The sequence below is a fragment of the Schistocerca gregaria genome, chromosome 6 (assembly GCF_023897955.1).
Source record: "Schistocerca gregaria isolate iqSchGreg1 chromosome 6, iqSchGreg1.2, whole genome shotgun sequence".
NCBI classification, from domain to species: Eukaryota; Metazoa; Arthropoda; class Insecta; order Orthoptera; family Acrididae; genus Schistocerca; species Schistocerca gregaria.
In genome coordinates this window covers 431342899-431368958 of record NC_064925.1, presented here as the reverse complement: position 1 = coordinate 431368958, position 26060 = coordinate 431342899, and the positions used below count along the sequence as shown (strand labels likewise).

General features: G+C 38.2%; 1 protein-coding gene across 1 annotated transcript in view; it reads left to right on the top strand.

Annotated features, from left to right (window-relative positions):
• The window catches only part of LOC126279084 (tRNA (cytosine(34)-C(5))-methyltransferase), a 73326-nt gene that overhangs the window by 18784 nt on the left and 28482 nt on the right, over positions 1-26060 (top strand). Inside the window, exons 3-9 of the mRNA XM_049979543.1 lie at positions 2947-3182; positions 7586-7763; positions 7845-7926; positions 8789-8929; positions 9041-9170; positions 9304-9434; positions 20802-21003. Of these exons, the coding sequence (XP_049835500.1) occupies positions 2947-3182; positions 7586-7763; positions 7845-7926; positions 8789-8929; positions 9041-9170; positions 9304-9434; positions 20802-21003 (1100 nt within the window). The remainder of the gene's footprint in view (positions 1-2946; positions 3183-7585; positions 7764-7844; positions 7927-8788; positions 8930-9040; positions 9171-9303; positions 9435-20801; positions 21004-26060) is intronic.

The following is a 26060-nucleotide window of genomic DNA, read 5'->3' as shown; positions in this document are numbered from 1 at the left end:
GACACACTGGACGTTGACACTAATCTGCTGGACGGATTCGTGCCGGGGACCGGCATGCCTTTCCGCTCGAGATTGGGAAGTATACTTACCACAAAATTAATCTGGTCATTTGTGGTCTGTGGGAAGCATACTTACCACCAACTTAGGGGTATCCCAAAGCTTTTGGAAATACGTCTTACCACCTCTGTCTATGCCTGACACCTTGTGGTAGTATTGCAGTACACTGCACCAGGTTTATAAAAACTGTTGCCGCAATCAGTTCTATTACAGTGGGATCACTACTGTTGTTGGGAGACATTGCTTCACTTCTGCAGCATAGATTATTGTGACCTGTATTAGCTCATATCTTTATTGTTTGGTAAAGTTTCAAGGATTGTTTTCACACTGTGGTAAGTAAACTTTAGTATCATTAACAAATATTGTTTAAATAAAGTAAAAAGAAAACATAAAATAAAAACAAGAAACACTGTTCATTATTTTTACATGTGTAATGGCAACAAATAATAACCCCTAAAAGCGAAGTGGGAAATCCATTTACCACCATAGTTTCAATACCTCGTAAAGGTGCCGTGGTGATATATGTAGTGTACTAGTTTTTGCCCCTAAATCAGAAAAATGAAATGATCAAAAAATAAATGTAGTCAGTTGATCACAATTCTAATAGGATAGCAAAAAAATTATCTTTGCTATGTTGCTGTAAAAAATGTGCCTATGTGTGATGCCCTCTTTTGACATCCATATCTTAGAACCCAGCCCCTACATTTTCAATCAAAACCTTCATTGATGGGGGACAGAGGGCTACCATACCTTATAACCTCCATGGTGTGCTGTGGGTGTGGATTGCGCAGTTATAGGGGCATTCACAGACAAACCATTCTTACATTTATTACCTACTTTGATTTGTTGAGCTATGAGCTTTGTGCTGATTATAGTTGCTGTCTACTTGTAATTCGCTTGTATTAATTGCAAATAATAAAGCTGCAGTATTCTGTTATTTTTAATGGAAATTTGTGGTAAGGTCTTGTGGGACCAAACTCCTGAGGTCATCGGTCCCTTAATGTTTCATGTCAAACTATTTTGTATAAAGCATTATTGGATTTTTTGCCGAGTCAGTCCAGGGTAATACCTCAAGCTTTCGATAATTATCTCCATCGTCTTTGACAGGAACAACTGACTGTCAAAACTGTTGCTGTGGTGGTATTAGTCCATAGATGGCTTCTGATTGGTCAGTAATTATGGAGTACAGTTGCAGATGGTGCTACCACCACTCCTATCATAGCCTAAACATTGTGACAAATATGTCTGCCTCTTCCTTGCGTTGGGAACTTGTCTCCACCGGGAACTTGCCTCGGCCGGGAACTTGTTTCATGTGTTCAAGGAAACGCTCAAGAGCTTCAACACCATGTGGTCAGACCATAAATGTGTTATCAACATATAGTGATTAAAATAAGATGGATGAAGGGGAGCCAAATTTAATGAATGCTCCTCAAAAAAGTTTGCCATTGCTGGAAACAACAGAGAACACACAGCCATTTCATCCATCATTCCATAAAATTTACTGCTATATAAGGGAGAGGTGGTTGTCAATGCTCAGCCAGCAGTTTCAGTGTGTCCTCCACATGAACTTTTGTAAATAGTGAGACCACATCCAACCTGACTGAAATATTATTTGGGACAACTCTAATCTGCTTAGTGTTCTTAATGAATAACTGAGTGTTTGGATCTGTTGTTTGCAGCTGTTGGCTATCGAAATAACTTAAGTTAAATATTTGGCGAGCATGTAGGTCAGAGGACCAATAGTACTCACAATTGGCCTCAGTGGAATACTGGCTTTAGATAATCTGTACAGCCTGGGACATCTAGGAGCCCGTGTGCTAAGATTATTGATGAAAACTTCTGGTAGACCAGAACTCTTCAGAAGCTCAACAGCTTTCTTGTTGTATGACAGTGTTGGAGGGTCCCATGTTAGGCATTTGTCTGTGCCATCAGCTGGTAACAGTGCAGCTTTGCTATAATATTCAGTGGTATTAAGAACAACCGTGTCATTTCCCTTGTCAGCCCGAAGTACCACAAGATCTTCATCTTTACACACCACATGGAGCCCCCCCCTCTCTCTTCTCTGCTGATGTTAGATTTGGGTAAATTTTTAGACAACATAGTTGCGTGGAGATAACAGCGATTGGTTTACTTATAATCAATTATTCAAAATGACAGTCACAATCATGATATTTATTTTGTCGCCAACAGATTTCAATCCCCGATGGGGTCATCTTCAGGGCAATTTACACCATTTGGTCGCTCGCTGGAGTCGTCACTCTGCCTGTGCACGGTTGGCATAGTTACCAACCATGCACAGGCAGGATGATGACTACAGCGAGTGACCAAATGGTGTAAATTGTCCTGAAGATGACCCCATCATGGGTTGAAACTGGTTGGCGACAAAATAAATATTGTGATTGTGACTGTCATTTTGAATAATTTATTAGATTTGGTTGGCTTGGCTGAAGATAAAATGAGGCTGGTGGTAAGTCTTAAGTCATCGGCATTGTCTTGTGAGAGACGCCACAGTCCAGCAGCAAATGTGGCAGTTAGCTGCTTCAGAAGAAGATGATGGAGGTAATTCTTGAAGACTTGAGGTTTTATCCTAAAATGATGTGGAAAGAAGTCTGAGAATATTTTATATTACAGTGCTGTCAGAAAAGACTTTTCTCTTACATCAAACTGTTTTTATGAATAGCAAGAAGAGGTTGGCAAACATAGGAAGTAGGGGCAGCCTTATTGAGCCCCAGCCATGGGAATCCTTTTTTTTTTTTTTTTACGCTGAACAGCAATCTATATTTTCCTCTTTTTGAGTAAAAAGAAGCTAATTGTCTGCCTTTTCTATACTGGTATATGTTCTGAATAATTTAGTCGCATGTAATTCTTTCAAAATAAAATTTATTACAGATGCAAAAAATCTGCCCAGAGGAAGAATGGGATGCTTTTATGGCTACAATAAAACAAAATCTGCCAACTGCTTTTCGAATTACTGGCTCAAAAGCGGAAGCCAGAGCTCTACTAAGATTTGTTCAAAGTAATTTCTTTAACAACTTCCTGAATCCTGGAAAGCTTGAAGGTGATTCCGAAGAGAAGCAGGATGCAGAAAATGTTGAGCAGAGGATAAAACCAATATGTCTACCATGGTAAGCTTTGCTTCCACTTTTCACTGCTGATTAATTTTCTAAGTGACAGAATTTGAAGTAGGGAAGTTTACTCGAGTAAAAAAGTGCAAGTTAACTAACTGTTACTTTCTTTTACACAAGATTAATTATGTGACATGTTAGAATGTGCAATGAATCTCTTATGTCACAGAGAGGTTGACTCTCATTCAAAACTTAATACTTTGAGGAACAGCCATTTAGAAAAATTTTCGGTCCAGAAGAGCAGCCATATCTGTAATTATTTAAGACTTTACTCACACATTTGTGTTGTATACATCTTAAAGGGTAACACGTGCTTAAAAAGACCAATATTGTGTATAAAAGCTTAGGTTTTCTTGTAGCTATACTGTATGTATATCAATTTCAACAATTAGATTTTCCTATTTAACAGTGATGTTGCTATTGTATGACTACGTTGTGTGGCCTATGCTGTGAATATCTGTTGTCAGTAGCTGGCGAGACTGTGAGACGTGAGCTATGATTGGCTAACAATAAAACACATTGTGCAACACAGTCTCGATTTCAGTGCTTCGGAAACTAACAAGCTGCATTTGATGGAATTCATATTCACACTTTTGTAATACAAAAATGTACAGTGTACACATTGCTGTGCTTTAAAGATCTTTCCAAACTCCTCACCCCCAAAGGGCAGGGAAGATTGCTGTCTGTGTATAATACCTTTACCATTCAAGAGATTGCTAAGTTTTACAGCTCCGAGGGGAAAGTACATTGTCACTGAACATGGAAAAAAGGTACTTTCAACAAGGAAAAGGCTTATTTTCAGCTGGGGAATAGTGTATTTTTAACTTGGAAATTTGGGAAAAATTTGAGGTTATTTTTTTCTTGTCTGTGTGTACGTCATGACTAATCTCCCTCTGTTCCTTCACAAACGAATCTCTCTTGACTCCGCAGACTGATTCTCTTTGTACACTCATCTGTAAAGAAAGTAGTTGCCAGTACAATCACAGAAGCCTAGTGGAAGGAGGTCTCTGTGTTTGTAGTAGTTCTTGCACATAGTAGATTTTCCTGAAATCTTCATATTTTGACAACTGTTCCTGTAGTGACTTAAATTGTTTTTCTGTGTGTTGGCAATTGTTTGTGAAAATGACACTCTGGATGACAGAAGGGGGGATTGTCATCCTGCTGAATGTAATTTACTATTGGTGTTTTCACAGAAATAACAGATCATTTCCTCTCAATATCCAACATAATGCACTGAGAAATCGGCACCAGTGATTCACAAAGGTGTTTTGGAGTGGAGTGTTTCATAATTCTCCATTACTGATCATCACCTGTCATCTCAATGGCAAATTATCTGTTATTGTCCATGGGATTGATGAGCTGCTGTTTTCTTTGATCCTGCTATTTCACATTTCTGGATAATGGATTGATTTGTGTAAGTGGTTGCCTGCAGTTTGCCCAAGGCCCTTCCAAGGCACGTCGACATCCATTCAGACTGATGAGTTCAGTTTGGTCATCTACTAATACAGTATGTACATCATTTTGGTGTTAGTATTGTTTTTTCTGAACTGTTAGAAGAGTTAGTTCTGGGTCCTACATGCTCCTCAGTCCATCAAGAAACTATTAGGAAACTGCCTTCCCAGTAAAGTTGCAACTCATCAGAACTCTTGATGTATGAAGAACTGGAAACACTCGTGCCAGCCCATTTTCTTTGTGGGGGAGAAACTCCTGTGTGGGGAGAAAACTTGACAGCCATTCCTAGTGGACATGAACTGTACAGTAACAGGAATGTGACACGAGAACTCAAAGGAGGTCAAAGAACAAGAAGACAACATGTGGTAGAGATGGTTATACAAATACTTCATACAAATAAGTAGCTTCCCGGATGTTCGCTGCCCCAAAAGCAGTTTACACCTAAAGGCTGGTAATTTTTTATTAATATATTATAAAATCCATAGATAAAAAAAAGTTCCCAGAACTCCTGAAGATAGATGTTGACTGCGGACATTGTATCACAGATGCTTTGACTGTTTAGAGATGTCACTAAACCCACTCAGAGATGTAAACAATGATGCTTGAGCAGTGCCTATCAGATAGAGGGGATCCGACAGCCAATCAGCTCCAGTCATTCCACCATGAAGGAGGTGCACGGCTTGTGTTGTCTGTAATTCCACTATGCCTAGACGGTCAATACCACCGTTCAATCGCGTTTTCATTGTTTCTTTGTGACTGGAAGGCCTCTCATCAAGGAACGTGTCTAGGAATTTTGGAGTGAACCAAAGTGGTATTGTTCAGACATGGAGCAGATACAGAGACAGGAACTGTCAATGACATGTTTGCTCTGGCCGCCCAAGCAGTGGATGACTGCTACCTGCGGGTTATGGCTCGGAGAAACCCTGACAGCAACGCCACGATGTTGAATAATGCTTTATGTGCAGCCACAAGATGGCCAATATGTCTACTGCTCTACAGAACTGTTCGTGACCCTGTTTCCAAGTTACTGCTATATTAGTGACAATTGCTGAATAGTGAGTAAGAGAGCCACAGAAATGGATACGCTGCAACACATCACAATGAGACCGCCATGCCAGAAGAACAAAGATGACCTCAGCATTTACGAAAAGACTATGTAATATGGGTATGACTTTATAGTAAAGTTGTTTTTGTAATGCCATTTAGCTTGAAGATGAGATTTAACCCTCGAAACATGTCGCTAAATAAATAATACAATAGTTGACAAAGTTTGTGACTGGTAGCGGTAATTTAAAAAAACCTTTACAAAAAAGATTTATTCATATACACCATTTGGTAGAAGAAAGCACTTCCAGATTTTCCGAAATTGTCCATTTTTCCGGGCAACTTCTCGCAATTTTTTTTATTTGTATTGTTACGAACATATAAAAGCCAAATCGGTCCATCTGTTCACGGTTGATGCGAACAGCATTTAATTTTTATTCATATAGATTTTTACATCTGACCTTTGACTCTGACACCAGTTTATTGCAGATTTACTGTACTACTATGAAACTTGAATCTCAGCTGTTGAAGAACATTGTTACTTCCATCACCTCATCCACAGCTATTTTGTCTCACAAGACAAAGTTCAGCAAGAGTTTCCCTTTTCTTATTTACCTGTAAATATTTTCTTGTATCATATTTACTTTTTTTCCTTTTTCCAAAGAAATTATTCTTTGAATTCTGGAAGTTTCAGATTTACATTTTTGTATGGGTCCCTCTTAGTTGTCCCTGCAGTTGCAGTTGTTGATAGGTGCTCTCATGTCTTATATTGTTAAATGGTGTTTACCTTTAGCATTTTTAATCAAACAAAATTATTCGAACATGTTTCAGACTATTCTGTGCTAGCTTTAGTACCTTACAACACTATTTTTGGTTTTACAGTCTAGATTCACTCGTGCTGTACATTATTGGAAAATGTTCCTGTGTTGTTGTTGTTGTTGTTGTTGTTGGGAGTGGTTTTTTTTTGTGTCATGTGTCCTCATGAATCACCTATCATCCACTGATTCCAGATGTTTTTCTCAGACTTTTCTAGTTGTATTTGTATCAAACAAACCATACTGTTAATATATGCTATGTTATTGGTAATGGAAATTCCTGGATGGACAAATACATTAAAAAAAAGGGAAAGACAACCGCTCAGCTGTAGTAAATCAATGTGTGGAGCACAGAAACACTCAGTGGAAAACAGCATTCACCCTAGCTTTTGAGCTCTAGTTGTTTTCTTAGCAATAGTACAAACATTCGCACACATAACCCTACTTACACCCAAATGTAAACTTCTGTTGCATTTGGGGAGTGTGTGTTTGGGATGATGTGGAGTTGTATGTGTGAATGTGTGTACTAATGCTGGAAAAAGAGCTGGTGCTCAAAAGCTAGTGTGAATGCTGTTGTCTGTTTCTGTGCTCCATGCGTCCATCAGCTATAGCCAAGCGGTTGCCTTTTCTTTATTTTACGTGTTATGATTGATCCAATTTAAGTTAAACTTTCTTTTATTGTAATTTTTATTTAAATGTTTGGATTATTTATTATGATAAGTCATTTCTGATCCCTTATTTGGTTATTGTCTTCTCAGTGAGATCATACTGTTAATGCTGCCATTCGTGATGATTACAAGTGAAAACAAATTGAGTGGATTTGTTTTGTGTGCATCACAAATTATTGTATTGCAGTTTTTTGCAATTTGTTCTTGATATGCTTTTTTTAGCATCTTTTATGGCCATTCTCATGATTTTTGCAACAGTTCTCTCTCTCTTTTTTTTTTCCTTCCTCGTAGTACATTGATTGATGGTTATTTCTTTAGCTGCTCATGTAAGTTTCAAAGTTTTTAAATTGTGTTGTAATTCCAAACCACACAGTATATTTTGTATATTGTTCCCCATCTTTACTGAATACTGTGTGTTATCCAGGTACCCCGATGGTCTTGCATGGCAACTGCAGTTAACTCGCAAGGATATAAGACGATCTGAAATATATTTTCGTTTACACAATTTCCTAATTGCAGAGACAGAATGTGGAAACATTAGCCGACAAGAAGTTGTCAGTATGATTCCTCCCTTGTTACTGGATGTTCAGTCGCACCACAAGGTGAGGGCAGTCTTCTGTTGTTCCTGTGTTGTGACTGGCAACCATGCTGAAAAAATTTTGACATGTTCTGTTTGTCCTTAGATTCTTGATATGTGTGCTGCACCAGGATCAAAAACAGCACAATTAATTGAGCTGTTGCATTCGGACAGTTCAGACCTGCCAGGTGAGGTTTTTGTAATCACTTTATCACTTTGAAGACAAGTTCCAGTTGTCTTGTATGCTTACAATGTTTTAAATTATTTTTCCAAAAACTACTATTATTTTTGGAATAAAGAATAAACCCTACTTTGTATAAAATCACATAAATGTTTTAAGTATTGTATAATTTAAATTTGTGAAATGTGTGTTGTCCGTTTTCCCTTAATTTTTCTTCTCTTATATTTTACCCTTTCTGTGTACTGGCACCTAAAACAATACTATTTTGTTGTGGCTATTTACATGACAGCCAAATAATATTGGGTGTCAATTATGTGATGATAATGCTTGTTGTGGGAGTAATAAACTACACATCTGAATGCAACTTTCTGTACCATCATAACATGCAGTGGTAATTGATGTTAAAATGCTGTAAGTATATGCACTACGCTTTGCTCAAGTTGTCTGGTAATATTTATGTTGCTTTTGTTTCTTGTGTTGCTACAGCAAGCTGCATTCAAAATTTTTGTATTGTTTGCATGTTTCCTATAACTTGTGTAACATGCCAAACAAAAATTACAGTAAATGATTATGATAGTTATTAGAAATGATTGGGATTAATGATGTTTCTAACCTTACTTGCTGTTGGATTGCATTTCTAGGGGTTTCTCTTTTGGTATGTTAATTATTATGAAATGTGAATAGTAAAGATTTAAGAACAACTCCTGTTAATACTTGTGAAAGCTCTTTAGACAAAATTAATTTTAACAGATATTTAGGTATGTTCATGCAAAATGTTGTGAATAATGATTCACCATCCCATTATACATTTTATCCTCATTCCACTGGAATCTCTTAAATTATCTTTTTACAGTATGGCATTCTTACAGATGGATTTGTGATTGCCAATGATGTTGATAATAACCGTTGCTATATGCTAGTCCACCAAGCAAAGCGATTGAACTCACCATGCATAATTGTAACAAACCATGATTCAGTAGTAATGCCAAACCTTACAATCACACAGAAGGGTAAGTGTCTGGAAACCACTGGGCTGTTTTTTAGTACACATTGTGCATATTATGTTTATTCTAAAGTGATGTTGTTCATGTCCTTTCTTTTGTTGTATGTGCAAACCCCAGATGGAAGCAAAGGGATTTTGAAATACGACAGGATACTGTGTGATGTTCCATGTTCTGGAGATGGCACTATGAGGAAGAATCCTGACATATGGGTCAAGTGGAATGCAGCAAATGGGAACAATCTGCATGGGTAATTATAAGCACAATATACTTTATTCTGGATAGGTGGGATAGGTGTGTAGTTTCACTTTCATTATGAAATTATAAATTAATTTAGTAATTGACTGTATGAATAACATAGCTACCTGCATTATTTTTGGCAGCATTCAGTTCAGAATTCTGCGACGTGGTGTGGAAATGTTGGCAGTAGGAGGTCGCATAGTTTATTCCACGTGCTCTCTCAACCCACTGGAAAATGAAGCTGTACTTCACAGGCTGCTTTCTGAGACTGATGGTGAGGGTCTAAAACTGTTTACTATACCCGTAAATTATGTTCAACACTGTTTGTAAATTTTTCATGTTAGTTGAAGTTTCATGTTTTTTATGTGGTTCTGGATTTTACTTGCTCTTTTTCATTTTTACTCAGGAGCATGTAACAAACATAGCTCAGCATATTTTTATACCTGGTAAGTCATGAGGGAAAATGAATGCTTTTGGGGTGGGGGTGGGGGGAGGTGATAATATTGGTGTTTCGGAAGAAAAATTTCACACAGGCTCATGCCCTGTTCTGAATGGTTTCAGAATTCTTAATATACATTGTTGCTTATTTTCTGCATTATTCAGTACATTGCCACTGTTTACAGTATACCACAGTAGTGTAGAGGAATTAAAGGTGTACAACTTGATATGGGACATACCTGGTCTTTGGGGAAACTACCTCAAAGAAGCCTACAAAAATTATCTAAGCTGCTGTGCCTGCATGTCGTGCATAATTTTCAATATTCTCTTATTCTCTTCGTTCAAACTATTAGCCCTAGAGAAGAAAAAGAATGGGACTTCTTTGTAAGAAATTTAATGTATTTCAGTTTTGTGCAGCAACACATTTTAGCTAGAGGTCACAGCTTTCGCGTTATACAGGAAATTATACAAAATTGACATTAAATGTGTTCTATCTTGGGAACAATATGGAATAGGGCATATATCCTTAAGTAACTATTTTGTTCAGAATCACCAAGAAATATCACCCCTCAATGCATGTACCTTACCTCATGACTCACCCTGTGTGTATGTTGGTTTTCTTTTCTTTAACATGAGGGTAAAAGATTAATTACTGTGTCTATTAGTATGTGTGGAATAGATACTATTGCAAGTACCGGGTGATCGAAAAGGCAGTATAAATTTGAAAATGTAGTAAACCACGGAAAGATGTAGATAGAGAGGTAAAAATTCACGCACATGCTTGGAATGACATGGGGTTTTATTCGAACAAAAAAAATAAATAAATAAAATAAAAAATAAAAAATAAATTTAAAAAAAAATCGCAAAATGTCCGACATGTGGCGCTGGACAGCAAAACGTCAGTGACTGCAAATGACAATCGTGTATAAAAGGAGCTGTAATGGGAGAGAGAGTCAGATGCATCAGCAGTCGCAGCATGTTGACGTTCCCTGAAAGGCACTTTTAGTAAGCTGTATTATCAGAATGGGGAATGTGCTAGATCAGCGTTATGATCCTATCCCACAAGAAGGGGATTTGAATGGGTAAAGGTCCGTTGACAATGCAGCTGTGGTGAGAATGATTTCGAAGTTCAAAGCCTTAGGTTGTTTAGACGATAGACCCCATAGTGGCCGACCGAGCACAAGGCGTAATGCTGCTGAGACATTTCAGGAAGAAATGGAGACTGTAGTGGGTTCGTCTATGCATGGGGAAGCCAGCACTCGTGCAGTTGCACGTTGCACCGGCATGCCATACACTAATGTTTGGTTGGCACTGAGGTGTACCCTCCAATGCTATCCATACAAAATCCATCGGCACCATGAACTGTTACCTGGCGATTTAGTGCAGTGGAGGGTATTTGTGGTGTGGGCGTTTTAAAACATGGCGGAAGATGACGATTGGTTGAGTAACGTGTTGTTGATCGACGAAGCTCATTTCACGCTCCGAGGGTCTGTCAACGCCCACAACTGCAGAATTTGGGCTACCAAAAATCCTAGAACTGTCGTGGAAACTCCATTGCAGGAAGAGAAAGTCATGGTATGGGTTGGATTTACCACATCTACTGTTATCGCGCCTTTTTTCTTCGAGGAAACACGTGAATCTGCTTTTGTAACTGCTACCATGACGGGTGAGAGGTACGCCGATATGTTACAGAATAGCATCATCCCCAGCCTGGCTGATAAACACCTGCTGGAATGTACAATGTTTATGCAGGATGGCGCTCCACACCATATTGCTAGACGCGTGGAAGATCTCTTGCGCGCGTCGTTTGGTGATGATAGTGTGCTCAGCCGCCACTTTCGTCATGCTTGGCTTCCCAGGTCCCCAGACCTCAGTCCGTGCAATTGTTGGCTTTGGGGTTACCTGAAGTCGCAAGTGTATCGTGATCGACCGACATCTCTAGGGATGCTGAAAGACAACATCCGATGCCAATGCCTCACCATAACTCCAGACATGCTTTACAGTGCTGTTCACAACATTATTCCTTGACTAAAGCTATTGTTGAGGAATGATGGTGGACACATTGAGCATTTCCTGTAAAGAACATCATCTTTGCTTTGTCTTACTTTGTTATGCTAATTATTGATATTCTGATCAGGTGAAGTGCCATCTGTCGGACATTTTTTGAACTTTTGTATTTTTTTGGTTATAATAAAACCCCATGTCATTCCAAGCATGTGTGCCAATTTATACCTCTCTATCTACATTATTCTGTTATTTATTCAGTTTTCCAATTTATACTGACTTATTGACCACCCGGTACTTTGATAGCTATAAACAAAGAAACTGAGTAAGATATATTTGTCATTAAAGGCTGTGTGTGAAATGTACACACACTTGTCTGTTGTTATATACAAAAGTAATTGCTGTTTTGGAAATACACTCTTATGTGATCAGAGATATAGCAGATAAAGAATGAGGCCAAGTATATACTTTTTGCAACAGAATTCCAGCAGTAAAAGTGTGGTTCTAATTAATACACAGAAACAGTGTGGTGGCCAAGGTGGTGTTTGGTGGATGTATGGGGTGCGGGGGAAGAGATTTTTTTGGTTACTGAAAATGAAATTGTGAAAAAATGTTTGTTTTGTATACAGGCTAATAATATACTTTGTATACCAACTTTTGCAAACACTGCAGTATTCTGAGAGAGCAAAATTGATTCAGATTTTGTATGGGAATGCATTAATACCTACTGTCTGTGTTGACAGTTGTTTAGTTTCAACTGTTTTCAGATTGCATATCAAGGGTGGGTAATACTTTTCATTTCTTCATTTTATGTACCGCTGTTTCCTCTCTGTCCTACTGTTTCCTCTTAATTTTCACTGAATTTGATGTTGATAACTTCCTATTCATCAAATTTTTGTTGCATTTATCTACTGTAATAGCACAGCTGTGTTGAATCAATGTACTGGTGATTGTCATTTACCATATGATTCTCTCTCTCTCTCTCTCTCTCTCTCTCTCTCTCTCTCTCTCTCTCTCTCTCTCTCTCTTTAGCTGTGCATTGCTGTTCAGCATGTCAGTTATTTCTGTGTTGCTATTTATGTCCCCTCCATTTCTAGACATTGCATTCTTGACACCTTTCTGTTCAACCACATGAGACAAAACTCAGTTGGATATTCAGGAACAACTTGGTTCAATTATCTTTCCAGCCATGCTTATTTGGGTTTTGCATGTTTCCATTGAGTTACCACCAAATTTATAACAACATAGTTTTCAATAGCACATCTCTAAACATGAAAAAAAAGGAGGATATATGCACTTTTGTTGTTATCCTTACGCAATCAACCGCAAAAGAAAGTCTGCCTCGTAAATGGATGCTGAGCAGCAGAAATAATGCTGAATTGTTGTTTTGGTCAAAACGTTAATGAAGGTGGTTTGCCATTGTGTTCCTATTAGCTGTTGTGAAGCGTGCATCTGTATTATGTAGGTGAATGCATTGAGTGCTTCTACAGCGAAGTGTTATGCTTTAGTTGTAAGGATGAGTATGTAACGGAGAGGAGAGAGTGTGAAATGCCTGTGCTTACTTCTCGCAAATTACACTTGAGTGCATCACTGAGCTTGACCTACCCATATGTTAAACAGACCCATATGTTAAACAGATCACCACAACAAAGTACCACATCCTTATTTCATGAAGCACTGCAAAGGGATTTAGTATTTAACACAGGTTATACCACTTGGTGCAAGTTCTGGTGCTAAAGAACATTATATAGAGTTCCTTATCCTCCACACTTGTGATGGAGGAACAGATAATCATCTCAACCTTACAGTGCAAATGTAGCAGCACAGGGTGTATACGACCCGGGAGATCCGGGAAAAACCCGGGAATTTTTTCATCCGGGAGAAAACTGGGAAAAACCCGTGAACGTTTTAGAATTCCGGGAATTTTTCATTGTTTTAGTTTTCAGTTAAATTTTTGTGACTTTGACTGCTAAGAAACAATACTTTAACAAAGACTATTACTGTATCTCACTACCGCAGTAATAAAAAACGAACGAGAGGGAAAAAAAAGAAAATAAAACTTAAGTTGCAAAGGAAATGCCCCATATACACAAAAAAACACAGTGCTCATATAAGCGTCTGCCAACAGTAAGGAAAACTATGCAATGTTTCACAACATCAAATTGCCTCCGATGAGTGTGACGTCACAACTTTTTACATTAGATTTGTTTGAGTAGTTGCGAGCGAGCTTATGGGCATGTGCAGTTGAGTCATGTTAGAGTAGTACCTTCTCCCACTTCTGGCTGCAGAAGTGTGGCATTTAGCTGTATAAGCAATAGCAGCAAGCAGCCAGTGCTATCCAGAAAAATTTTACTGGTACGCCTAAGCTGCCAGATTCACGTATGCACAACAGGCCCGGAACCAGGGGCGGGAGCAAACCCTGGTATTGCCCCGGGCAGCAGTTTCGGGGGGGAAGGGCGCCAAAGTCCTTGTTTCACAAAGCGCCTAGCGTCCAGTGCACATTGGTCTATCGATTACTAATATGATTTTGAATGTATCCCTGCTGGTTTTTGAACATTTTAGAAAACATTCTTAGTTGATTTCTGAAAGAATAGTAAGTTGATTTTTGGATGCATGCATAGTGTATGTGATGTCTTTGCGAGCGGAATCCCCGTCACATCTAGAAATAAACTTACCTGCAGACAAAAGGGGATGGGTCTATACGAGCTGAGCAGAATAAAGCCGAACAGGTGAATGCCAATCGCTATTTATGTGGTTGACTGGGTTTGCAAATGGTCAGCGTTGTCATAATTACTAGCGAATTCCAGGGATTCAGACTACCAGAGTTGAAATAAATGACTGACAGGAATAGCAGGCAACCAAGATTGCATAATTTCTCCTCCGTGTATCTGAGAAAATGAAATTTTGATGGACAATTTTTGATCAGACCGCTACACCACTAAGGGCCAGTTATACAGTCCCCAGCTAACAGCCGCTAAAGTTCTATTCTGAGAGTAGTTGTGTTGTACGAACACGTAATAACGCCTAAATGGCGAATAAATTCGGAATAACTAAAGTGGCAGGGTTATTGAAGTTAACCAAAGAATAAGTTTTGACACTGGCAGGAATAGTTACAGAATTAGTGATGACAAGATTGTCTGTTAGAACAAGAAAGGAGAAGAAATGGGGACTCACACAAATTACAGAAGAAAATGAAGATTCCAAATATATATAAAAATTTCGTACTACTACTTTTCGATCTCATGCTTCAGAAGCGAGAGAGTATGAATGAAATGTGAAACTATTTCCTAACATAAAACTTTTTCTTGTAGTAGGCTTAACAGGCATTTGATATTGGTACTTCGTGAATTATATTCTGTCGTGTTATAAAAATGACCATTTGTGCTAAAACAGTCTCGTTTATTTGGCGTGTGTAACAATTGCAGCAATATTAGACAGGCCTATTTCATTTTATCTAGCAGTGACAAAATACACCTAATAAGACCGAGAAACCACACCAGTCTTGGGTACAATTTGTATCAACAGCTTTTCTAATATCAGACAATGACATTTCGTTTCTTCATGTAGCAAAACGTTGACAAACTTTGATGAGGTAATAGATTCTTTCTCAGAAAGGAGAGCATGCTATATAAAGCTGTGACAATATTACAGAGAAAAAAGGTAGAGCTTAAGGATTGAAGAAATGTGTACCATCTTGCTTGTCTCTTGTCTTTACTCGTTTTATGTATCCTCTATTTAATTTTATATCACACATAACAGCAATTTATTAGCTAATAGGCAGTAAAGACTGCAAATTTGCTGAAGAGTTCTTTTCTGCCAGTTACAAATAACCCCATCCAGCATTAATTGCGAGTTTGTTTTAAAATAGGGGCAGGATGTCAGACTGGCCGACTGGAAGCAAGAGAGGCACCACAGGAAATTTTAATTTCCACTGGCATGAATATAGTTTGATGGCACCGATTACAAAATATTACGTGGCTGAATTCCACAGAGCGAAATCAGAGACGTGCGATGGAAGAAACCAATGGTTTGTGCGAAGAGAGCACGAGAATGTTGAACTCGCTCGATGTGCATGTGCTGTAGCTTATGTAGTTTTTGTAGGCCAATTTGAGGTAGTTTCCCAACGTGATAGACCACAAGTGTCCCGTATCAAACCGTTCGTCTCAACTTGCTCTGCACTACTGTGGTACATTGTAGACAGTAACAGTGTTTGATAGTACAGAAAATAAATGAGTTTCAACATTCTCGCACTCTCTTCGCACAAACTCATTTGTTCTAGAGAAAGAAAATGAGTAGGACCTTTTTTGTAGAAAATTTAATATAGTTTAATTTTTCACTGCAACATGTTTTTGTTGAGGGATGCGATTTTAGAGTTATTCAAGAAAAACGAACAAAAGTGATATTAAACGTGTGCTATCTCGGAAACCATTCGGAACAGGGCATATGTCCACATGAAGTTGTTTGTTCAGAATCACTGATACTATTACCCCTCAAAGCATGTACCTTTCCTCCTGACTCACCCAATATTTCTCGAAAAAAAAAATATTGTAAAATACATGTAAAACGATAGATATAACACAATGGGTAATAACCGACAATAATGTATATAGTAGAAGCAAATTTTATTGGCAGTCATCTACAGTATTGGTTTACAGAATTCTTCCCCAGTTTATTTACTTTTGCTTTTATTTCTGAAATCAGTGAAGGTATTTTGAATATGTCTTGTGACTACAAGGAAATGCACATTTTTGTCACCTAACATGTTTTGTTTTATTGGAATAAAAGAACATCATTGGTCTTAATGAAACACATGTATCATTTTGCATGCTTTCTCTGTCTAAGAACTGCTCATTACAAAAGAAGTTGATGTTAGTACTTACAATTTTTGCTCACATCAGGAAACGCCATCTACGTCCAAGTACCATAGCTGCAAAGACAGATTGTCAACTTTTGTTTTAACTTACCCTTGAGATCTCAAAATTTGTTGGATAAAATTGCTTAGAATTGTCTGGAAATTTCACTTGGGGAAACTTGTGGCAACCCTGAAGACAAATGTCTAGATTGTTACCTTGAAAAAGAGAGCCAGTTTTCTTCACTGTACTACTCCTGTTGGAGTTCGTGCTCTGTATCTGCTGACCTAGTCATCAACAATACAATAATAACTAATCTTCCTGTCTTCAGCCTCTACTGTATGTCCCCTGCAGCTGGATATGGTTCCTTTTTTTTATTTTATTTTTTTTTATTTTGGTTACAGCTATTTTTTTCCTCCTTGCATCGTATGTCTCCCATTTACTACTGTTCACCATAAATTGCTTTCTCTTTGTATTGAGAATAATTTTCATTTTTATTATTTAATGGGATTTGCAGAATGCACATACTAATATTAAAGTTGCTACTTTGTTTTGATGAAATCAAGAATTAAATAGTAATTGAGGGAAAAAAATTTTTTTGCTGTGACAGATATAGAATTTTTACAAGAATTCAAGGCATTATGATAGTTGAAAACAATTACTCCAATATAAAAAATAAAAGAAAGATGATGATGGGATACTGTGCACCTCTGTAGCTGAGTAATCAGTGTGTTAGCTTGCCATGTGGAGGACCTCTGTTCAATTTCTGCTACTGTTGGAGATTTTTCTCTGGTGAAAGGTCCGGAATGGGATGCACTCAGCTTTGTGATGTCAATAAAAGATCTGTGTGAATGAAAAATAGCAGCACCAAGGTCTGAGAAACTGACAACAGCCAGGAAACCAATGTACTGAACAGCATTTCCTCCAGACCACATTAACACAACACCATAACAAAAAGGAGGGTATGGCAATTAGTCAGCACTAGGGCAGAACACAGAGCTGGTAATATTTGAAAATATTATTGAAAAAAGAAGGAAAGAGAATCAACTGAACTGATGCTACAGAGAATGTGTATTTTATTCTGCATTTTATTATAGTTAAAGCACAGATGAGCTTAGTTTCAATTTCAGTTTTATGCACTGTGATAGTGCTTCCCATTGCAGATACCTATGTTGTGTGGTCCATTGACTGAGTAATATGACATTATGGTTAATGTGTTGGCTTCATATTCATGAGAAACATGTTTAAAGTCGTAGGTATTTTTGTACAGCTGCACTAGTACTCTGCCTTTGATCTTTATTTTACGTTAAAAGCTGTCCCCTTTTCCCTTCATACGATAGTGTCAGTGATTTCCTTCATATACCTGTTTTCTGTTGTACAGATTGTCTAAAATAGACCTCATATTTCAAAATAATGCAACTTTGAAACCTCTGAAGTGGTGAATGTGTCTGAAGGTGAGGCAATTTGTCACTGCACGGAAAGTGTACCTTGCAACTCGTGGGCAAGTTAAATAATTCTGCCTCGTTTGTCTGTCACGCTTTTTGGGCAGCATGTTGAACATTAAATGTGCTGCAAAGTATCCTTCACACACACAAGACATTTGCACATCATTCTGATCATACTTCAGTGAACTGCGTACAGTTCAAAGGAGGAAGTGGTCATGTTTTATTAGGTTTGTAGGAGATGTAACTAGTTTGCAGGGCCAGAGTGACACAGTGACATTTTATAGAGGCTAACCAGCTGTTTCACAAAATGAATATGCTCAGTTTACGAGAGTACCATATGTGCCACAGAACATTCACTTCCTTCACACACAAGCAAGGAAAATATTGAGTTTGTAAGTAAGTTATATAGCCAATGTCAAAATAAAGAGTGGTATTTTCCAGTTTGATAAGTGTTACGGGTCTGCCCAACATTGAAACCGTACAAGATTCAACTTGGACAAGCAATTAATGAAGAGGATAAGGGAAATATATGCAGTTTTTTCCTGCTCTACTTTCCATTGAATTTGATTTTAATGACAAGAAAAAATTCAATTTGTCAGGAAAAATTAAGAGACAGTGTTAGAATTCAGGAAACACACCAGCTTCAATAGTAGTATGGGGCAAGGAGATTGGTCCATTGTTAATTGTACATTGTTTTGTGGAATAGCATCAAATAGAAATTTGTTTCGCAGAGATTTGCTGAAAACTTGAATTTCTGAATTTAAGGGATTGGTTTTTTCCTCAGTTGTGGGGAGCTGTGAAGGTCTTCAGCAAGATAGTGTGCTGAGTTGCACTAGTGATTTCACAGTAAAATTTTGAACATTATGATTACTGAGTGCAAATTTGTGTGAAATAAGTCTCAATATTTTGCACTTCCATCAACCTCCTGGTTACTCCAACTTCCCTCTTTTTTTGTGAGGTTTCATGGAAGGTAAGTGTTTTTGCAACCCCCCACACTTGCGTTATTCATTTATGGTTGACATGCTGATTCCACTGTTAAATGCAGAGGAGAAAATGGATAGGTGAACAGAGTACATTGAAGGCCTCTGTGAGGGGTAGGACTTGTGTGATTATGTGATAAAAGAAGAAATGACCATCAGTATGTAAGATAGACAATCCAGTATTATTGTCAGAGTTTGACAAAGGATAGAGAGACTTGTGATTAAGTAAGGTGGAAGGAATAGAAAATCTTTCTTCAGAATTTCTGAAATTATTGGGGCAAGTGGCAACCCTACTAATATTCAGCAAGTTGGTCTGTGGAATGATGCACCTCAGACTATGATGTCCAGCTGTTCGTCTGGAACTAGTTAACATCGCAGCCCTGGGAATTTTATGAGACAGCCATTCACCACTTTGTGTCACAGTGGAACAAGTGTTTCAACAGCCAGGGTTAGTACTTCTAACATACAGGTACTGATTTCTGTAATTACACCTCCAGCCCATTTCTTTTGAACACCCTTTATAAATCAGGTGATGCTGAGGGAAGTAATTTAGGAAATGAGACACTTAAAGTAGTAGATAGTTTTTGCTATTTGGGGAGCAAAATAACTGATGATGGTCGAAGTAGAGAGGATATAAAATGTAGGCTGGCAATGTCAAGGAAAGAATTTCTGAAGAAGAGAAATTTGTTAACATCGAATATCGATTTAAGTGTCGGGAAGTTTTCTCTGAAAGTACTTGTATGGAGTGTAACCTTACATGGAAGTGAAACATGGATGACAAATATTCGACAAGAAAATAGAAGCTTTTGAAATTTGGTGCTACAGAAGAATACTGAAGATTAGATGAATAGATCTCGTAACTAATGAGGAGGTACTGAACAGAATTGGGGAGAAGACGAATTTGTGGCACAAATTGACTGGAAGAAGGGGTCGGTTGGTAGGACATGTTCTGAGGCATTACGATATCACCAACTTAGTGTTGGGCAGTGTGGAGGGTAAAAATTGTAGAGGGAGGCCAAGAGATGAATACACCAAGCAGATTCAGAAGGATGTAGCTTGCAGTAGTTACTTGGAGATGAAGTGAGGAATTTTGAATGTAGTGAACAGTATAATGAACACACAATATGGATTGAGATTAAAACTGAAGAACAGTGAAAGTAATGAGGAGGAACAGAAATGAGATTAATGAGCTTAACATCAAAATCAGTGAAAACGAAGTAGACAAAGTTAAGAACTTCTGCCTCTTTGGAAGCAGAATAACATGTGACTGTAGCAAGGGGGGCTTAAAAAGATGATTATCACAAGCAGAGGGGTATTCCCAGCCAAAAGAAATGTTAATTTGAGAAATAATTTGTGTATGCAGCACAGCCTCATTTGGTAGTGAATTGTGGACTGTGTGAAAACTGGAAAAGATGGGAACCAAAGCATTTGAGATTTGATGCTACAGAAGGATGTTATAGATTAGGTTGGACTGATCAGTGGTGATGTGGTTCTCAACTGAGTCAATGAAGAAAGAATATGGAAAATACTGAAAAGAAGGTACAAGATGATAGGACATGTGGTCAAACATCCTGTAACTTCCAAGATACTAGAGATAGCTGCAGGAAGAGATTGAAACACACATAACAAATAATTGAGGATGTAAGTTGCAGGTTTTACTGTGTGGAAAACAAGATGGCTCAAATAACTACTGCATAATTGATAGTAAGATTCTTATGTGCTTTACTTTTTTTAGTAGTGTCTTCGCATTTGTGACCATTTTGCTGAAAACATTGTTTAATTTTAATTAATTGTGTGTGTATCTAAAAATGAGTTTGAGAAAGATGAAAATGCTGGAGATATATTTATTAGTTTGATACCAAGTATCAAAATTGTTATGAAGTTTTCCAAAATCACTGTATTAAAGACTAGTGGAAATTTTTAGGTGCTGTTGAGCTAGTTGATGTCACAAACCTCTTACCTGGCTTGGTATATAGCAAAGGTGTATCTCACTGGATTCCTGCATCGAGAGATCTAGTGGGGTACCAGAGCATTGCTGATGTCCCAGACAAATGGCGTACAGTAATCCATCAGCAGATGTTTCCCCCTGCGCCAGAAAATGCGGAGAAATATAAACTTGATCGCTGGTAAGATTGCTAAATTTCTTAACTTTAAAAGTTATAGTTTTAAATCACATTAGAAGGTGATACACTAAAATTTATGAGATGAACTCCATATGACAGATAACATACATGACAATGCACACATTATTAGCAATACAGAACTGTAAATCGTCTCCAGTTTGCAGAATCAGTGTGGTATTAATGCTTGGTGGCTACAATCAGGGCCTCTAAACATCATGTCATGGAATCATGGTATGTTGAAGTGTTTCTGGAAAATTACCCTCTGCCCAGACTCCATGGCCTGTCTTGCACTAGAAAAAAATCTTTGACAAATTTTTTGTAAAAGTTGTGTTTGCATTCTAACTTTTAAAAGAGATACGACAAAAATATCACAATACATTGCCAACAATTTTATAAAGTGTTCTTCATAAAAGTTATTTCACAGTCTTTTACAGTGTTACATAGCCTATGCAATTGAATCAACAACGGTTACTGGAGAACAGTAATGAACAACTTGCCAAACATCTGTATCACATACATGTTTTGATAACATTTCAAGTATGTGTACAAGCCACAGCAGTTTACTTGTCTTTACCATCTGTGGCTAGGCATTGTACTGACAAAATACAGCATGTGGAATTACTTTGGCACTTGCAGACCGTCAAATTTTGCATTTATAAATTGTGCTGCTCAACTGCGACTGCTGCCAGTTACTATATGAGATGGGGGTAATGCTTAACAGGTTACTACCATTACTTTGGGGTGGGGTGATGTGTGCTTGTCCAAAAACATTGTGCTGTATAGTGTGCCTGAAACGTCATGGTGAGAGACTCATATGGGTGTTGCAATCTGAGATTTTTGTGGTTTGTGGAACGTGCAATTAAAAGTTTGCCACCAGTCCATCCTCCAGCTGACTGTCGCAGAATTAACACACAGAGAGGTTCATACCAGTTTCAATGCTCCATCATCAAGCTAACCCTCTAGATGAAGCACAAGATGGGAGTCATCATGTAGAATGGGCACATTATATGGTGCGGTACCCAACCATCCCTGTTCTACTTAGTCTTCTATCTCTTAGTTCCATACACACTCACATTACTGTCGGAGTGTGTCCTTTATGTGACATCTGTGTTTCAACAGGATTTGATACTTGACACTTAATTATATAAGGCTTAAACATGCCATCACTGTATTAATAATTTCTCTGGTCTTTCATGTGTGTCATTACTAGTATACATAGTATTCTTTGTAATGTGTCATTACGTCACGAGGTACTGTAGTTAATATATTGTCAGCTGGACTAAATGTAGTATAATTTAAGCACTTGATGGACAAAATGGGATAAAGCTTTAGAGCGTGCTGTATGTGACACAGCATTCTTGACAAACTAACTTAGTGTAGTTCGTGATTAAATGAGTGTTTTTGTGATACATCAAGTTTTATTGATATCAAAAGGAGAATTCACTCAAGAAAATGATAAAATTATAAGGAAACAGTCTGGCTGACCAGTCCTTATGTTCAGGAGGTGAAATTCCAGTGCTGTTAATAGACAGATTAAAAGTAGGGGGGGGGGGGGGATCGATTCCTGCCCTTTTGAACTGTTAAACCCTTTATCAGACTGATGTGAGGGTGAGGGGATACAAAGATATTCTGAAGCATATCCCTCTTTCCTTCCTGATGGTACACTAACGATTCTGAGAGCAGGGAATAGATTTATGTTTATTTTTTCCCTCTTGAAAGTACCACCCAGTCACATTACCTACTTATAATTTCATAGAGTTTATCAGATATTATTACAGGATGCACATTGAAAATGAATTTGCTTATATATAGTGATTTTGATAGAGAAATAATGTATGTCACTTTGATGATATTTCAGAACTGTTGGATATTGCAATTAATTTTTGCTGTTTGCTTGCACAATTTAAGGATGTGTGGTGAATGGTTAAGCAGACTACATATCCATAGAACTAATAAAAATGTACATATGTATGTTCTGCAGCTCTTCTTCAACCACTGGACTGATTTCAACCAAATGTGGTATACATATTGTTTACTGTCTGTAAAGAATTACTGGGGGGGGGGGGGGGGGGGGTAGGAACCACCCACCTTTCAAAGAGGTGGAGGTGGAGGTGGGGGTGAGAAAGCAGAGTAGCCCACTATGCAAGAATACCTGTACTTTAGGTATCCAGTATTTGAGAATGAGGGCACTTAGAAACTTGCTACAAACTCCACACATAATTTCAAAGTTTAAAAAAAAGTTTTCTAGCTGACCAACCCCACAAAATGATGAACGGAAAAAGGTTGTCATTTATTACATTTTTGCTGTTCTTGTGTAAAACTGTGCACAAGATGCATGATGTATGATGTAATTTATTACTTCTTTACTACTAACTGTAATCATGACAGATCATGCAGACAGTATTCACACATACTTCTGAATGTACCAAAAAGATAACATCACTGTGTGACAGTTCAGGAGATACGTCATGATAGACACTCAATGTGTGAATAACTACTGCATCATGCAAGCTGTTAAATTTATTACTTCAGTGTTATTAAATCTATTTGCAGTCCTTTTTGCAGGCAGTATCCACATTTGATGCTGAATTTACCTACAAAAATATGTCATTGTATTACACATAGTTCATGAGACGTTACATCATTTACTGAGATGCGAGAAAAAACGTCATTCTATTCACAACAAATTTTACACCACTGGATGTACCTGCAAAATTAGAAGAATGTACAGCTCATAGTTCAGGAGATATGACATGCTAAACATTAAGATACCTGAAAATGAAACTCCAGGGCAAAATTTGCTAGACAGGTGAAATATTTGTGAAAGTACACATGAATATGTGTGTGATATATATGTGATATGTATATATACAAGCAAAGCCGCAGGTAAAAAGCTCAGCCTAAACTCCTGGAATTATTTCAATCAAATTTGCTACACACATTATTTACAGTCTGGAAAGAAATACTGTAGGGGTAAGAACCACCGTCTCCCTATTGTGTTGAGTGACAATATGGAGAGAGAGAAGGGAGGACAAGCAGATGAACAGACAGTGATGGGGAAAGAGGAGATAGGCACAAATAGGAGGAGGAGATAGACAGAGATAGTGGGTTGGGGGGTAATGGGACAAGAGATGGAAGAGGAGCAGATAGAGACAGGCAGAGAGATGAGGGAGAAGGAAATGAACAGACAGCGGTGGAGAGTGAAATGAACAGAGGAAAGGAAGAGGAGGTGGTGGTCAGTGAGAGGGATGAGCAGGAGATGGCCAGAGAGGGGTAGAGCAGATTAGCAGGAAGAGGACAGAGAATGGGAGGGTGGAGGAAGTGGATAGAGAGAGGGAGGAGTGGAGGTGATAGATGGCAGCAGTGGGGTGGGGTGGGTGGGGGTTGGATAGATAGGGGTGGAGGTGATGGGCAGGGGTGATGGATAGTGAGGGAGGGTTGGAGGTGATGGACAATGGTGATGGATAGAGGGAGGGAGTGGTGAAGATGATGTGAACTGGGGCAAGGGTGATGGATGAAGAGAGGAAGGAGGAGAGATGGATAGAGAGACAGACAGGTCAAGCAGAATGAGGCAGGAGGAGGAGGTGTATAGGAAGAAGGGGCAGGACGACATGGACAAAGGGAAAGATAAGAAGTGGATGGGAAGAGACAGAAGGGAGAAGGAGATGGATTAATAGATAAATACCTGGGTAACACAATGTTTCTCAGCTAGTTACGATATAAAGAGGTTAAACACTAGCAGAAAACCTACATAAATGTGACGGAAAAATGAGAGACGCTGATATCAACAACAGCTGGTCTCAAATTAAGGAAACAGTAAATAAGGTAGCATCGTAAGTTCTGGGCACACAAGAGGCTGGATAAAGTGTGGTTCAATCAAGTGTGCCAGAAAAAAAGAAGGTATAAGCTTGGCTAGGAAGTGGTGGTTAGAAAACATATCAGGACTCAAAAGGCAGGTGACCATAATAAGAAAGGAAAGTGCAACTATACTAAGTTAGGAGAATTGGAAATATTACAAGGAGCTAGCCGAAGAGTAGTAAAGAAAGTAACATAGAAATATAAGGAAAAGGAAACATTTGTTAAAGCCACACGGGGGAAGATCCTCATGATTGACACTGAAGTAGAATGACAGTGGGCAGAGTACTTCAAAGAATTTCTAAACTGTGGTGGCCTTATTCAGTCTTTTCTGTGTGACACCACACAGTGAAGTAGAGACCCCTAATGAAGAAGAAATAGAGGAAATAATCAAAAATATAAAAGAAAGCTTTCAGAGAAGGTCAAATTACCGGAGAGCTAATAAAGAATGAATGACTGGCACTGGTTAAAATAATTACAAAATTACTAAAAAATGTTTAGGAATATGAGAGATTGCATGACAACTGGAAAATAGCCATAGTCTGTGCTATACTAAAACAGAATGTTCATCTGGTATGTGATGTTGCACTCTGTAATGTAAGCATGTCTACTGAAGAGGGTGATTCCAGTTGCAGATTGAATTATAGGGGACTATCAGTGTAATTTCACAAGGAACAAAGCAACTGTTGATCAGCTTTTACACTCAGACAGTCCCAATTTGAACCTGGCCGTTACTGTTACTTTGACCTTGGAGATGTGTGGATGTGCGTTATCATGGAGCAGAATTACTGCCTATGTAAACAGCCCAGTCTATTTCCTCTTGATGGACCTAAATAGGGAGTGGAGTGTTTCACAGTCCATGTCACAGTTAATGTCTTTTGTGTGCTTGAGGAATTCCATGAGTATCGTACCTCGCATGTCGAAAAAGATGGTGAGATTTTTTTGGATGTGACGACACATTCTTTGCATCATGTCTCACTATGTTATGCTAAAGTGACACACAAATTTCAACTGGTTTGGTTGTTACGACATTTAGTACCTCTTCATTTGAATACTTTGTGTAACTGTCAACCAGATGTAGTTCAAATTCAAAAATCAAACAATGGTAAATGCAGGATGGAATGCAACAATACCAGAGAACGAAAGTTGCTACTCTATTCACAACAAATTTTACACCACTGGATGTACCTGCAAAATTATAAGAA